This window comes from Lepidochelys kempii, chromosome 6, assembly GCF_965140265.1.
Source record: "Lepidochelys kempii isolate rLepKem1 chromosome 6, rLepKem1.hap2, whole genome shotgun sequence".
NCBI lineage: Eukaryota > Metazoa > Chordata > Testudines > Cheloniidae > Lepidochelys > Lepidochelys kempii.
The window spans coordinates 90,103,375-90,117,189 of NC_133261.1; the positions used below are offsets into that span (position 1 = coordinate 90,103,375).

The window sequence follows — 13,815 nt, forward strand, 5'->3', positions numbered from 1 at the left end:
TGTTGGATGCTAGTGCAATAAAACTAGTTTATACTAATTTTAGCAGTAAAATAATTACACATTTACTCACAAGAGCATAATGAGTATTTATTAGTGTGAACAAGCTTGTACAACTATTTGACCTGGCTTTAATATAATCTAGACAGAAATATTGTAACCTTAATCCTGTTAACTTTACTGGATGTATAAGACTAGTCTCATACACTGATCGGGTATGCTTTTTGTACATTTAACCACTTCAGAATGAAATTAGTTTCTCTATGCTCTTAGTTTCTCTCTTGCTTTAACTGCTATCAATATTGGCACTTGTAGTCAAGTCTGGGTATATACAAGAAAAAATACTTAAACATTTCAAATAAATCGCAGGTTACTATACTATGTCACTTTCACAATATTTAAATGTAGGAACAAAATTTCCATTGTGTCCGGTTCTTACTACACCATAGCAGACTGAACATAGCTTCTGTAATACAGCCATTAACTGCTTCTAAACACTCTCCTTTTGATGAACAAAAGGTGAGATCTACAAACGGACTTAAACAGTTCAATGCTGAGTGTCACAGTGCCTAATTTTTAGGTACCTGGACAATCACAGGGACAACATTGATCCACACAGCCTGAGTTAGGTGCTTAGGTTCCTTATACAATGAATGGGGAGAGAGATTAAGCAGCTAAGAGTGTGATTCACAGAAGCCAGCACAATAGATCGGGAGCCACCTAAGATAGCCAATGGGAGATGTTGATGACACGGATGTGTGCTAAACTCTGCCTCTCTCTGAAATAGGTGCCTAAATCCAGGCTGTGCCTATCTCTGTTTAGCAATTCATGAAAGGTATCACTCAACACCTGGAGGCAGGTGGCTTAGGTGCCTATGCTATTCCTTGAGGGGATGAGTTAGGTGCTTCAGCCACACAAAATATGTGAAAAGAAAAGGAGTACTTGTGGCACCTTAGCGACTAACCAATTTATTAGAGCATAAGCTTTCGTGATGAAGTGAGCTGTAGCTCACGAAAGCTTATGCTCTAATAAATTGGTTAGTCTCTAAGGTGCCACAAGTACTCCTTTTCTTTTTGCGAATACAGACTAACACGGCTGTTACTCTGAAACAAAATATGTGGTGCCAGCAATGATAGTTCCCGCCTTACAACTTTTAGCTGAGTGGTTAGAGCATTTGCCTGGAATGTGAGAGATTCAAATTCAATTCCCCCCACTGTGCCTGAGGGGGAGAAAGGATTTGAACAGGGGTCTTCCACCTCTGAGTGTTTCAACCACTGATCTATCCAATATTCTGATGAGAGATGTCCTCACCTTCTGCTGAAGCTGTTCTATTGTGGATAAATAATGAAAAAGTGATGAGAAAGGCAGGACTAGATCTGAGATTTCCCACATGGCTGCCATAACCACCAGAACAGAATCATTCCCCCTCTAGCCCAAACATAAAAACTGGTAGTATTAGAACAGACACTGTCTGATTTCTCTCACTGACCCTGCCACAAACTCCACTCTCCAAGCATTCCAAAACATGATGAGAAACACCATTCCATTGTAACCTAATTGTCCTTCACTCAAGGTGGATTGTATGACGGGGGGGGGGGGGGAGTAACAGCAACAGAAGAGTTTGTATAGCAAGTAGTGAAGGCTTCGGGGACATCTGTTCTCAGCTGCAGTGATGGGCCTGCCACCAGAGAAGGAGTCAGGTTCATGGCTGGTGAAGCCCAGCTGATTGGGGGGAGTTTTGAATGTCTCAGTATGCAAATTGTGGGACAGATCTACAACAGCCTAAATGGCTACTAACTTCTACCAACAACGTAACTTTTCCCATTCAAAAAACTAGGAAATTTAATGGCAAACAATTCCTATGTTAATGCAGAGTTAAGGTTGCTTGGTAGTACGTCATCACCTTTCAAAATGCTGAATTGAGCAAAACTCATGCATCCCATAAACAAACATACCATTATTCTGTCAACCTCTGCAGTTGCTGAAATGTACAAGCTCTTCACCTCCTTTTACAATCCATTCACTCTCCCCACAGGATTCTAGCTAACACTATTAAAGAACAAAAAGGGAGGGGAAAAGTTGCCCACTCCACCATACTTCAGGTTTTCAACTCCAACTTTAAAGATTTTTAAAATACAACTGTCATAAATATAAAGGAAAGGGTAACCACCTTTCTGTGTACAGTGCTATAAAATCCCTCCTGGCCAGAGGCAAAATCCTTTCACCTGTAAAGGGTTGAGAAGCTAAAGTAACCCCGCTGGCACCTGACCCAAAATGGCCAATGAGGGGACAAGAGTCTTTCAAATCTGGAGCGAGGGGGGGAAGACAAAGGGTTTGGTCTGTCTGTGTGATGCTTTTGCCAGGAACAGATCAGGAATGCAGCCTTACAACTCCTGTAAAGTTAGTAAGTAATCTAGCTAGAAAATGCGTTAGATTTTCTTTGTTTAATGGCTTGTAAAATAAGCTGTGCTGGAGGGAATGTATATTCCTGTTTTTGTGTCTTTTTGTAACTTAAGGTTTTGCCTAGAGGGATTCTCTATATTTTGAATCTGATTACCCTGTAAGGTATTTACCATCCTGATTTTACAAAACTGCTATAAAACGGGAGATCCAGGTTACGCTACAGATGGATGTAATCCGCCCTTCTGGCAGTGCATGGGCATCTCCAGTGGTTCTAGTTCCCAAACCAGATGGGGAAGATATGATTTTGCATGGACTACCGTAAGCTAAATGCTGTATCTCGCCCAGACAACTATCCAATGCCATGCACAAATGAACTATTAAAAAAACTGGGATTAAAAAAACTCCTGTGAAAGTTTCCCAGAATCAACTGGTTCAAATTGTCCTTAAGATGTGGAAAATATTGTTAGTCTTTATACAGTTAGTAGTATATTTAGAGATGCATGTGTCTTATTAACTCTTGTTTTCTCCTCAAGCTCCAGGAAGAAATCACAGCCAGTGTTTCCCCCATCTGTGATTTGGGGGGGGGCGTGTCGTAAATATAAAGGAAAGGGTAACCACCTTTCCATATACAGTGCTATAAAATCCCTCCTGGCCACAGGCAAAACTCTTTCACCTGTAAAGGATTAAGAAGCGAAGGTAACCCCACTGGCACCTGACCCAAAATGGCCAACGAGGGGACAAGATTCTTTCAAATCTGGACAGGGGGGAAGGGTTTGGTCTGTCTGTGTGATGCTTTTGCCAGGAACAGATCAGGAATGCAAGCCTTACAAGTTCTATAAAGTTAGTAAATAATCTAGCTAGAAAATGCGTTAGATTTTCTTTTGTTTAATGGCTTGTAAAATAAGCTGTGCTGTTTTTGTGTCTTTTTGTAACTTAAGGTTTTGCGTAGAGGGATCCTCTATGTTTTGAATCTGATTACCCTGTAAGGTATTTACCACCCTGATTTTACAAAGGTGATTCTTTTACCTTTTCTTTAGTTAAAATTCTTCTTTTAAGAACCTGATTAATTTTTCATTGTTCTTAAGATCCAAGGGTTTAGGTCTGTGTTCACCTGTACCAATTGGTAAGAATTATTATCAAGCCTTCCCCAGGAGAGAGCGTGAAGGGCTTGGGGGGGATATTTTGGGGGAAGACGTCTCCAAGTGGGCTCTTTTCCTGTTCTTTATTTAAAACGCTTGGTGGTAGCAGCATACTGTTCAAGGACAAGGCAAAGCTTGTACCTTGGGGAAGTTTTTAACCTAAACTGGTAAGAATAAGCTTAGGGGGTCTTTCATGCAGGTCCCCACATCTTTACCCTAGAGTTCAGAGTGGGGAAGGAACCTTAACAACATCTGCCTGCAATCTTCATCATACAGCAATCTAGTAACTGAAATGCATGTATTTCTGTTAAAGTTACTTAATCAATTGAATGTGTATTGTAGTGGATATAGAATCATAGAATATCAGGGTTGGAAGGGACCTCAGGAGGTCATCTAGTCCAACCCCCTGCTCAAAGCAGGACTAATCCCCAATTTTTTTTTTTGGCCCACATCCCTAAATGGCCCCCTCAAGGACTGAACTCACAACCCTGGGTTTAGCAGGCCAATGCTCAAACCACTGAGCTATCCCTCCCCCAATGTCTTAGTACATACCAAGATACTAATATCATGTTAAGCTATTTTTATTAAGTTAATATTTACTTTACATAATGCAGGAATTTTGCTGCATGCTACTATAATTTATAAGGTATACAGGTGAAGCTAAATGAATCAAGACATCTTTAGTGTACACAGGGTTTTTTAAAAAGGGCAGATACACAGATCTGAACATGTTCTACATCTTCTGTATCATCACCTGAAATTTACCTGCAAAGAAAAGCAGAATCAAGTTACAAAATATCAGTATTATCTGTAAATCCTTCCAACGGCAGCAACTTCTCATACTTGCTTTGTTCAAAAGAGCTAGAAGGAGACAGTGCAGTCCTCTTCTTCACCAGTAAAACAAATTTAGCCATTCTACTACATTTGTTAAACCCAGTTAAAAGTATTTTTACAAGTTTGTCTATGTTCAAAGGTGCATCCATTTCATTTTAAATCTGTTAAAAACAATTTAAACTAGTGCAAAGCCCTGTGGGAACACACTTAAAGCCTATTATGTCACCACCTCTTCTAGTGGTTTCATGTAAATATTGAAGAGGAGTGGAGACTGGGTAGTTTGTCAGTAACTACATATACCATGTTCATTTTGCAAGCAATAATCCAAGTTGTACTAAAACAGGTTCTCGAACTGGGGGTCGGGACCTCTCGGGGTCACAAGGCTATTACATGGGGGGGGTCGCAAGCGGTCAGCCTCTACCCCAAACCCCGCTTTGCCTCCAGCATTTATAATGGTGTTAAATATATAAAAACTTGTTTTTAATTAATAAGGGGGGTCACACTCAGAGACTAGCTATGTGAGGGGGTCACCAGTAAAAAAAAGTTTGAGAACCACTAAAAAAGTTAAGGAGTACTTGTGGCACCTTAGAGACTAACCAATTTATTTGAGCATAAGCTTTCGTGAGCTACAGCTCACGAAAGCTTATGTAGCTCACGAAAGCTTATGCTCAAATAAATTGGTTAGTCTCTAAGGTGCTTAACTTTTTCGCTTAACTTTTTGCGAATACAGACTAACACGGCTGTTACTCTGAAAACTAAAAAAGTTAAATCCCATTGGCACCTGGAATTCTACAAAATTAGTAGTCATTTTCTAGAGGTAGAAGATATTCAAACAGCAATTCTCAACCTCATTTGGTTGGAATCTTCCCCTTCTTTCCCCTACTGCCACATCCTGGCTTGATTGCTGCTTCTCATTTTCCCCAGTCTTTCTTTTCTATGTATTTTTCTTGGTTTTGCTTTTCATTTTATAATTATGTTTTTTCTTTGTGCTAGCCTTCTCTGCTCTTTCAATAGAACAACCTTCAATAATACTCAAAATAAGCCATTTCCTGACATCCACACTTAGTACAGCTTTAAATTCTAGTCCTACACTGAACACTTGAACAGTGATGAAGTAGATAAAGAAACCTATTAAATGATCTTACAACAGTTGTCTAATCTGAGATGTACTCACATGCAGGCATTGCTGAAACTTCAGCTGTCACAATACTCTTTATTCCCAGATTTGATAAGCCACCTCTGATTAGTCCACAAGTGAATGCCAGATACTAAACATAAAATTACATTTTATTTTATGTCAGCATCATTGAAAATGAAGTTTACAATAAAAGTATACTAGCATTGTATCACAATCTAACTACAAATGCATAAAAACAGCCCATGTGGTAGTTCTGGTTTTGTTTCAACATTTGAGCACATGCTAACATTTTGCAAGACATTTGGCCAGAGGGTATATAAACTTCATACCAGAATACACAGGGAGTGATTTTAAACTCGAGACAACTGCTGGCAAATCAGAGCTTAGCTTATCCTGAGAAAATGGGTAAATGTTATGAACTTAAAGATATCTCCAAATATTTTTACAGAAAAATATATAAAATAGAAAACAGTATCTCAAGCAGACTAGACAGAAAGAGGCTAATCTCCCAAGACTCTATCCAGTATTATAAAGATCCATAGTCATGGCTTAGGTTAAGAGATCAAAAGCTATCATCTAAGAGCTATTTATAGTATATTATAATTGAATAGAGCATACTATTTCTGACATCCACTCTGACCAAAACCATTTCAGAGCAGCAGAGTCTCTGCTGAGGCACTGATGTAACTTATCTAACCTATTATGTTAGATACAGTATTTAAATTAATACAACTAAGAGCTATTTATAAAAATCTGATGGAAGATATTTCTTATAAAAATGTAATATCTTTGAAAGCTTGTTTTGAGCATCACTTTAGTATAATCTCACCATCTCTTGGGAATTAGGAGAAAAGGAATGGAAGAGAAAGACAGGAAGGTTCCTGATAATGCATGCTTTCTACTAAAGGAAAAGAAAAAAGTTTTGAGAGGCTAATGGTCACTCCCATTTCAGTATTCCCCATAGAGCAAGGTGTGGTGTTTGTTGATGTTCCACTCACAGGCAGAGCAGAAGAGACCCCTGTGTAGACCTAGCTCTGTCAGACAAGCCACTCAGATCTAACACAGCTAAACTTCAAAATGACCATGATTATTTCCTGACCCACCAGTCACATTCACTGTACCTAAATATAATAGAAAACATTACTGATATCTAGTCTAACACTTAACACTTACAAAGAAAATACTTCAAACACATTTTTGTACCTTTTCTAGCCACACAACTCCAGTCATAAGAATTTGTACAATTAAATCAAGATAATACAGATCTAAAACTGCTAATTTTCTAGGCTACAGCTGAAGAATACCTTAGGTGCATATTCTAAATACTGTTTTCCTGTAGACATCTGAGTCAAGAGACGAAATTTGTTGTCCTGAAGTACATAAATACCCTATTGGAAAAGAAATTTTTCCTTTAGCAGGATATTTAGCAACATATTGTAATCAAGGTTTTTGGAGAGTATCAGTTCATCTTTTTGTAAGAGATATTTACAAATACAGAGAAATGTTTTCAGATTGAAACAGAAAACTGGATCTACACTATATATAAAGAATAAAGAGCAGAAAGTTTAAACTGAATTGTTTCTTTAAGTTTTATAAAATAAAATTTAAAAACGAGCCATAGAAAAGATACTTCAAATTGCAAGTTTATACAAAACCACAATATTACATTAATACATATTATCAATTTGCTGATAAGAAGTGTATAATGTTTTCTTAAGATACTTTCTTTGTATTTAGAATCCTGTAATGTACCCAGGTTCGCAAAGCACATTCATTGTTGTGGTATCTGCATACCTAACTTAATTTTGGCACAAATCTTTCAAGGGTTAAAGTTGTGAAGCTGGGATTTGCCTGATGACTTACATGTAATTGGGAGAAGTCTTTCCAGTGCTGTAGAATAATTTTAACAGCAGCTCTGATGTATTAAATTTTGTTTGTTGTTAATATTTTAATATTTGTTCATTTTAATACTTAAGAAACTGTAAATTTTTTCTCCACTACTTTCCCCCAAAATAATTTAAGAATAAAAAGTCATTGGAGAGGATATGGACATGAGTTACTCCCTGATATGAACAGCATAAAAGAGGATTCTAATAATTCATCTCTGCACATATTAAAAAGGTGCCCACATAACTTTATGTAACAGAAAGTATAAAAAAAGAGCACAGGCTGATCTAAGCATGCAATGAAAATGTCTCCAAGTTTAATTTCTGGCTGTAAGAGGTAAGGACGATTCTGTCAATTTATAACCTAACATTACTTAAAATGAATTTAAAGGTATATATAAAACTGACATGGTTTAAGGCTCTGCTATTACAGATCTCAAATATTTTTGGAATATAATAACTATTAGAACAAAGAACAAATTATTAAATTTGAGTATACAGTTTCTAATCTGCAAGCATTCCTTGTTAAATTGTATTGGTGATAAAATACCCACTGGAAGTTAAATACTTTACAGAGTTTACCTTTTGCAGCCATTTCTTCCTCATACAAGTCTCCCATCCCTAATTTTATCATGAGAATTGTGCCATATCATGGATTATTGGAAAGAAAAAACAGAGATTTGAGGCTCTAACAATGAAAGCAGCTGTTTACATGATTCTGCTATAGCTCTGAGAACTGGCTAGCTCCACAGAGGAAGGGACATGGATACAGAGCCATATCAGTGGGATGCCAATTTGCAGTGAAAGTTTGTCAACTGTTTCATACAAAATGTGTTTAGCCGGGTGGAAGTATTTCAAATGGCAACATTCAAAAGCATACAATAATGACTTCAAAGTAAAAATCGTTCAAGGAACTCATTCTAGAGAAATATTATGCAGGCAATTTGAGATAGCATGTCTGACAATTGCTTTCTATTAAATGATTCATCAGGTATGTAAAAATGTGTTGTACAACAACAAAATTCAATCACAATTGCCAGCTCCATTTTTGGACTGTGTACTTGCATTGGGTCTGTTGGTGCAGCGGTACTACAAAGAATGTTTAGGGGACTGCAGGCATTTAGGCTCAGATCCTCAAAGGTATTTAAGCAGCTATTGATTTTAATGAAAGTTAGAAGCCTAAATTCCTTTGATGATCTGGGCATTAGTCTTTTAAAATGGCAAAAGACTACAACATCACTCTAAGCTTTTATTACAGCCAAGTCTGTATTATAACACCACTCCAATATTTATTATAGTCAAGTCTGCATTGAAAGTAGTATCTAAAACATTTATTTTTAACTAAGGACAGCTACTTTTTAAAAAAGAAAAGGAGTACTTGTGGCACCTTAGAGACTAACCAATTTATTTGAGCATGAGCTTTCGTGAGCTACAGCTCACTTCATCGGATGCATCCAATGAAGTGAGCTGTAGCTCACGAAAGCTCATGCTCAAATAAATTGGTTAGTCTCTAAGGTGCCACAAGTACTCCTTTTCTTTTTGCAAATACAGACTAACACGGCTGTTACTCTGAAACCTACTTTTTAAACTAAGACCATATAAAGAAAAAGGTTATCCCTGATGGAAAATGTGTATGATTAATTTCAGACCAAGACAAACTAAAGCAATATTATTATTCCTTCAAAATAATAAAATGTTTATAACAAGCTTCACAAATTAACTCTTATGCTACAGTATCAATACCTGATGATTGGTCCTTAAATTATCAATTTGCTTTTTGAATACAGTAGTCCAAAAATCTTTGCAGATGAACTTCATAATATCTAACTCATCCTTGAATCTGGCAGTGTCTTTGGTAAACCTAAGAAGAGAGCAGAAATGGTTAGGTTGATTTTGTTCAAGTAAACGCAGGTGTTCAGTGACTTTCTCAATTGACCACATGTCAAGTAAATGACCAAAAAAAGCTATATGCATCATTGGTTGAGATTTAAGTATATAACACAGTCAGAAAATTCAAATATTAGACTCCCTTGACCACTGTCACTCATGTACGCATAGTATTGTGTGCGCATAGTATTGTGTGTTGCTTTTATGTTATCTTAATATCTATGCATGATGTGGCAAAATTATGGTGGGACCAATATCTTTGAATTCACTAACTTTAATCCTGGGGAAAGAATGGCTGACCGGGATGCAGGAAGGATTCAAAGCACTGAGTATTAAGGTAGAGCAGACAAGCAAAGTTAATGTTGTTTGCACGTGATGCTTCAGATGTATGCACCAGCAACTGTGTTAAAATAATTGTCAGAAGACAACATACTGCTCACACATGGTATATTATTGGATGCTCACTATTATTTTCAAAACAAAAATTCCATCAAATATGGCAAAAGAACTAGTCCCTAGAGACAAATACATACCCTTTCATTTGCCGCACCTTCCTAAAAAGAGTGATTCTGGGGGCACTTATTTTTAATCATTGTTTTTCCATCCCTCTATACAGTTTACCTCCAGCTGCCCCTCACTAGCATTATTTGTTCATATACACACATATATATATATATATATATATATATATATATATATGTATATATACATACACACACACACACACCCCTATATGTTTAGGAAAGGGGATTTATAAAAAAAAAACAAAAAAAAAAACCAAACCATCAATGAAACCCCAAAAGTGAGGAAACTAAAATCTTTAGATTCAGCATGGAGTTCACTTGAGTAAACTATAAGTGAATCACATTCCTAAAAGAAAAAAAAAACAGGAAGACAAGAAAAATAATACAGTATGGTTAAATGGCAAGGTTCAGGAGGGTCAAAGAGGCATCCTTAAGAAATGGGAAATTTGACCCTACTGCAACCAAGAGCAAGGAGCATAACCTGTGGCAGATAAAATGTATGATGTAAATTAGGAGGCTAAAAGGGATTTTGAAAAACAAATACCAGAAAAAACAAGAAATTAATGAAGTATATCAAAAGTGGTAAGCCTGTCAGAGAAGCAGTAAGTCTGGTGGGCTATAAGGGAGTAAGGCCTTGTCTACACTACACAGTTTTGTCAACAAAAATAGTGGAGGTATACACACTAAAATGTTTCTCCTGCCGACAAAACTCTCCTGCTTTGCTGACAAAATAAAACCACCTCAATGAGAGGTGTAGAGTTTTTTGCAGCGAAGTTAGATCAAAAAAGCATCAGTGTAGATGTCACCTTAACTGTCCTCCAAGAAGTATCCCACAACGGCCACCATGACCACTCTGCTCACTGTTTTGAACTCTGCTGCCCTGCATCCAGCTACACAGGTATGCACCCCTCCCCTTTAAAACCCCAGGAAGTTTTGAAACTGCTCAGCTAGAGAACTCCCATAGCTACTGCCCAGCTGAACATGCTGGTTTCTGGCAGCAAATGCACACCTGCCTGGACTACAGGGAAGGAGGTGGATCTCCTTGGTCTGTGGGGAGAGGAGGCTGTGAGAGAATTCAGAGGGAATCACTGAATCAAAACTTTAATGCGGAATCCTGCTCTCCCTGGCACTAGGACCACAGCAGCAGGCAGGCAGGGCGGGCTGCTGCTACTGGGAGTGTGGGGGAAGAGACTTGTGCTGTACTGAGCCAGGGAGTGAGATGGGGGGCTGATGTCAGGGTGTCCCTTTCCCCTTGTTAGTGTACTGGTCTCTGCTGAGCTGGGGGTATAAGGAGACACCAGCTATCTGTGCACCACCAGCTTCTGCCTCAGGATTGGATGCTTCGGGCTGCTGTCTGAACTTAAGGAGACAGCATGCCAACACTCACTCTCCCCCAACACACACTCGGTCTCTCTCTCACATGCACACACCCCCAACACATACTCCGTCTCTCTCTCATACACACACTCCCTGCCACACACACATATACATTTCTGTGGGTTTGTGTTAGTGTTTAGCAATATCAGTTTGGTCATATTACCGAGTGCTACTTTAAAAAGTGATTTAAAATGTGTTACTTTTTGGGCACACACTGCAATCATTAGATGGTTCATAGAAAGGTGCAAACAAACAATGCCAGGCTCAGCACACTACAGCAACACACATTACTGTGGATCCGTGTTAATATGCTCCTTCAAGGCATTCCCCAGCCAAATAGCCTCCCACTGGGCTCCTCCAAATAGCCTTGTGTTCAGAACACACAGCACAATAGTGAACAGCAATGCAGGAGCCATGCTTTCTGACAGAGATGACTAGGTTCCACGTTACCAAGGAAGTTGAAAAGCGGTTAGCAATCTAGTAGGATGCCCACTAAACAATGGGATTGAGAAACTTTCATCATGTGATGCTGTATTTGTCCCCCATGAGGCATTGCAAACCCTTCCCAAAGCACCCTGCAGCCAGCTGCACAGTGGAATAGCTACCCACAGTGCCCTGCTCTCTGTATCGATGCAGATGCAAAAGCTGCTATTGTGGATGCACTCAACTGACACAAAGAGTGTAGTGTGGACATGCCACAGCAGTTTAACTACAGCAATGGCTGTATGTCAGCGTAACTTGTGTCGACAAAACTCTGTAGTGTAGACAAAGCCTAAAAGGCACAATTCATGAGGAAAATGACATTAGAGTAACTATGTAATGTGTTTGCCTCAGTCTTTACCATATACTTATCTCCACCGCATCCTATCTTCAGGTAATAAATATGACCCATAAGAGAATGAGGCGTCGAAAGAGAAGGTGCTAGAACAAGTGACAATTAAAGAACTATAAATCACCTGTACTACATTGCATTCATCCAAGAATTATGGATGATTTTAAGTTGAAGTAGATGGACTGCTAACAAAAGTATTCAATCATCCATTAAAGTCAGCTACTCTAACCAAAGGTCTGAAGGTGCCAAAGGCCTGAAGATACTGTACCAAAGGCCTGAAGGTGAGCAGACATTGTCTCTCTTTTTAAAAAAGCACTAGAAGTGATGCTATAAAGTACAATCCTGTAAACCTTACTTCAGTACCAAAAATTCATGGAGGGCTCCAGTCCACACAGTATATCTGGGGAAAGAGTTGCGGGGGGGAGATGGGGGGGGGACAGCAAAGTGAGACATTCTTACCTTTCAATTAATCCTTGTCCTACTCTAAACCCCATATTTTCCAGTTTAGTGATGCATCGTCCATTTTCCTAGAAGATACAAAAGTTAAATTTTCATATTCTGTTAAAGCCAGTTTTGTAGCACGGGTGTATAGGGAAAATAAGAACACATCCATCCCAAATGGCTTCAAGCTATAGACTACGATATGCTATTTCAGCTCATGCTCCTCCCCTGCAAACACATGCTAATAGTAAGATCTGGCCAGCCGGCTCTCCTGAAAGATTTTACAAAAGAATCAGATATTTTGAGTTCAGGAAATAAACTTGTTCATGTCTTTCTTTCTTTCTCTAGCTTCGGCCAGGACAGCGCCAGGCTGGGCTTTGCCCCACGGTACTCCCGGCACCCAGAGGCCCTGGTGGGAGTGGGGTTTGCTCCGGGCACAGGCATCGTGCCAAGCAGGAGCGCAGAGACCAGCTGGATAAGGAACCCGCGGGAGACCGCCCGCAGGCCAAGGCGTGCGAGTGCCCGTGAATCGCGGTCTCCGCCCCGCCGGCAGTCCCCGCCTCACCCCCTCGCCGTGCTCCGCGGCCCGGTACAGCCCAGACACCATCTCGTTGTGCAGCAGCAGGAACAGCGTCTCGTCCGCCATCTCCGGCCTAGTCATGACGGGGGCTGGAGGACAGGGCCCGGCCTCGCGCTGCCTCCCCGGCTCCTTCCTTCCCAGACCGGGCCCCGGCCGCTCCGGGAAGCAGCGCGGCCTCACTGCCAAGGCAACGGGCGGCTTCCGGGCAGGGGCGGGGCTTCCCGCTGTCAGACTCCAAGGGCCCCGCCCCCCGGGAGAAAAGCGTAAGAGGGCAAGGGGAGCGCGCTGCGCAAGGCGGGGCAAAGGAGGGGGAGGTGAGGCGAGGCGAGGCGAGGCCAGGCCAGGCCCGGCCCCGGGTTGCAAAGTTAAAATGTGGGGATGTAGTCCCAGGAGGGAGAGGATGCTGGGTGTGAAACTTGTGGACTACTTTAACGTCAGATATTCTAAAATATTGAGGTCCCTTTTCTCCCTATAGCCTAGGTATAATGGCTCCCCTTTACACCCATGCCCAGCCCGAGGTCTCACTCATGTTTTAAACTGGCACACGAGTAGCTCTACCCGCTCTGAAAGCTGTTATAGACATTCTGCCCATTTTACCTTTTTTTTTAAGCTAATGCCAGTAACAGAGTTCTCTTTGTGGCAGATACTCATTATAAAGGGGACAAATCGCAGTCTACAGGAGAAAAATTTTGGCAGCTCCAGGGTGTGTGTGGGTTGGGGAATGATACAAGCTGGATGTAAATTTATAATGGCACCCTCTACCTCTGCAGATACAGC

The 13,815-nt window shown here is 40.1% G+C and overlaps 1 protein-coding gene across 2 annotated transcripts; it reads right to left on the minus strand.

Moving 5' to 3' along the window:
- Positions 1 to 61: 61 nt before the first annotated feature.
- On the minus strand, positions 62 to 13,293 carry TRAPPC6B (trafficking protein particle complex subunit 6B). 2 transcript variants are annotated; one of them, XM_073349105.1, is made up of 6 exons: positions 13,024 to 13,286; positions 12,477 to 12,544; positions 9,141 to 9,258; positions 6,816 to 6,899; positions 5,548 to 5,641; positions 62 to 4,304 (listed from the first exon to the last, which is right to left on the minus strand). In XM_073349105.1, the coding sequence occupies exons 1-6, from the start codon at positions 13,117 to 13,119 to the stop codon at positions 4,273 to 4,275; spliced, it is 492 nt and encodes a 163-aa protein (XP_073205206.1). In that variant the 5' UTR covers positions 13,120 to 13,286; the 3' UTR covers positions 62 to 4,272. The 2 variants fall into 2 exon arrangements, with proteins under 2 accessions (XP_073205206.1, XP_073205208.1); XM_073349107.1 differs by lacking the exon at positions 6,816 to 6,899 and having other exon boundaries at positions 13,024 to 13,293.
- Between the last annotated feature and the right edge of the window lie 522 nt (positions 13,294 to 13,815).

Bases quoted from the DNA above. Each gene is read 5' to 3' on its own strand.
- TRAPPC6B (XM_073349105.1), bottom strand. From the start codon at position 13,119: ATGACTAGGCCGGAGATGGCGGACGAGACGCTGTTCCTGCTGCTGCAC. The intron at 9,259-12,476 runs GTAAGAATGTCT...CTCTCTTCTTAG, and splicing joins GGACAAGGATTAATTGAAAG to GTTTACCAAAGACACTGCCA. The intron at 6,900-9,140 runs GTATTGATACTG...CTTTTCCAATAG, and splicing joins ATTTAAGGACCAATCATCAG to GGTATTTATGTACTTCAGGA.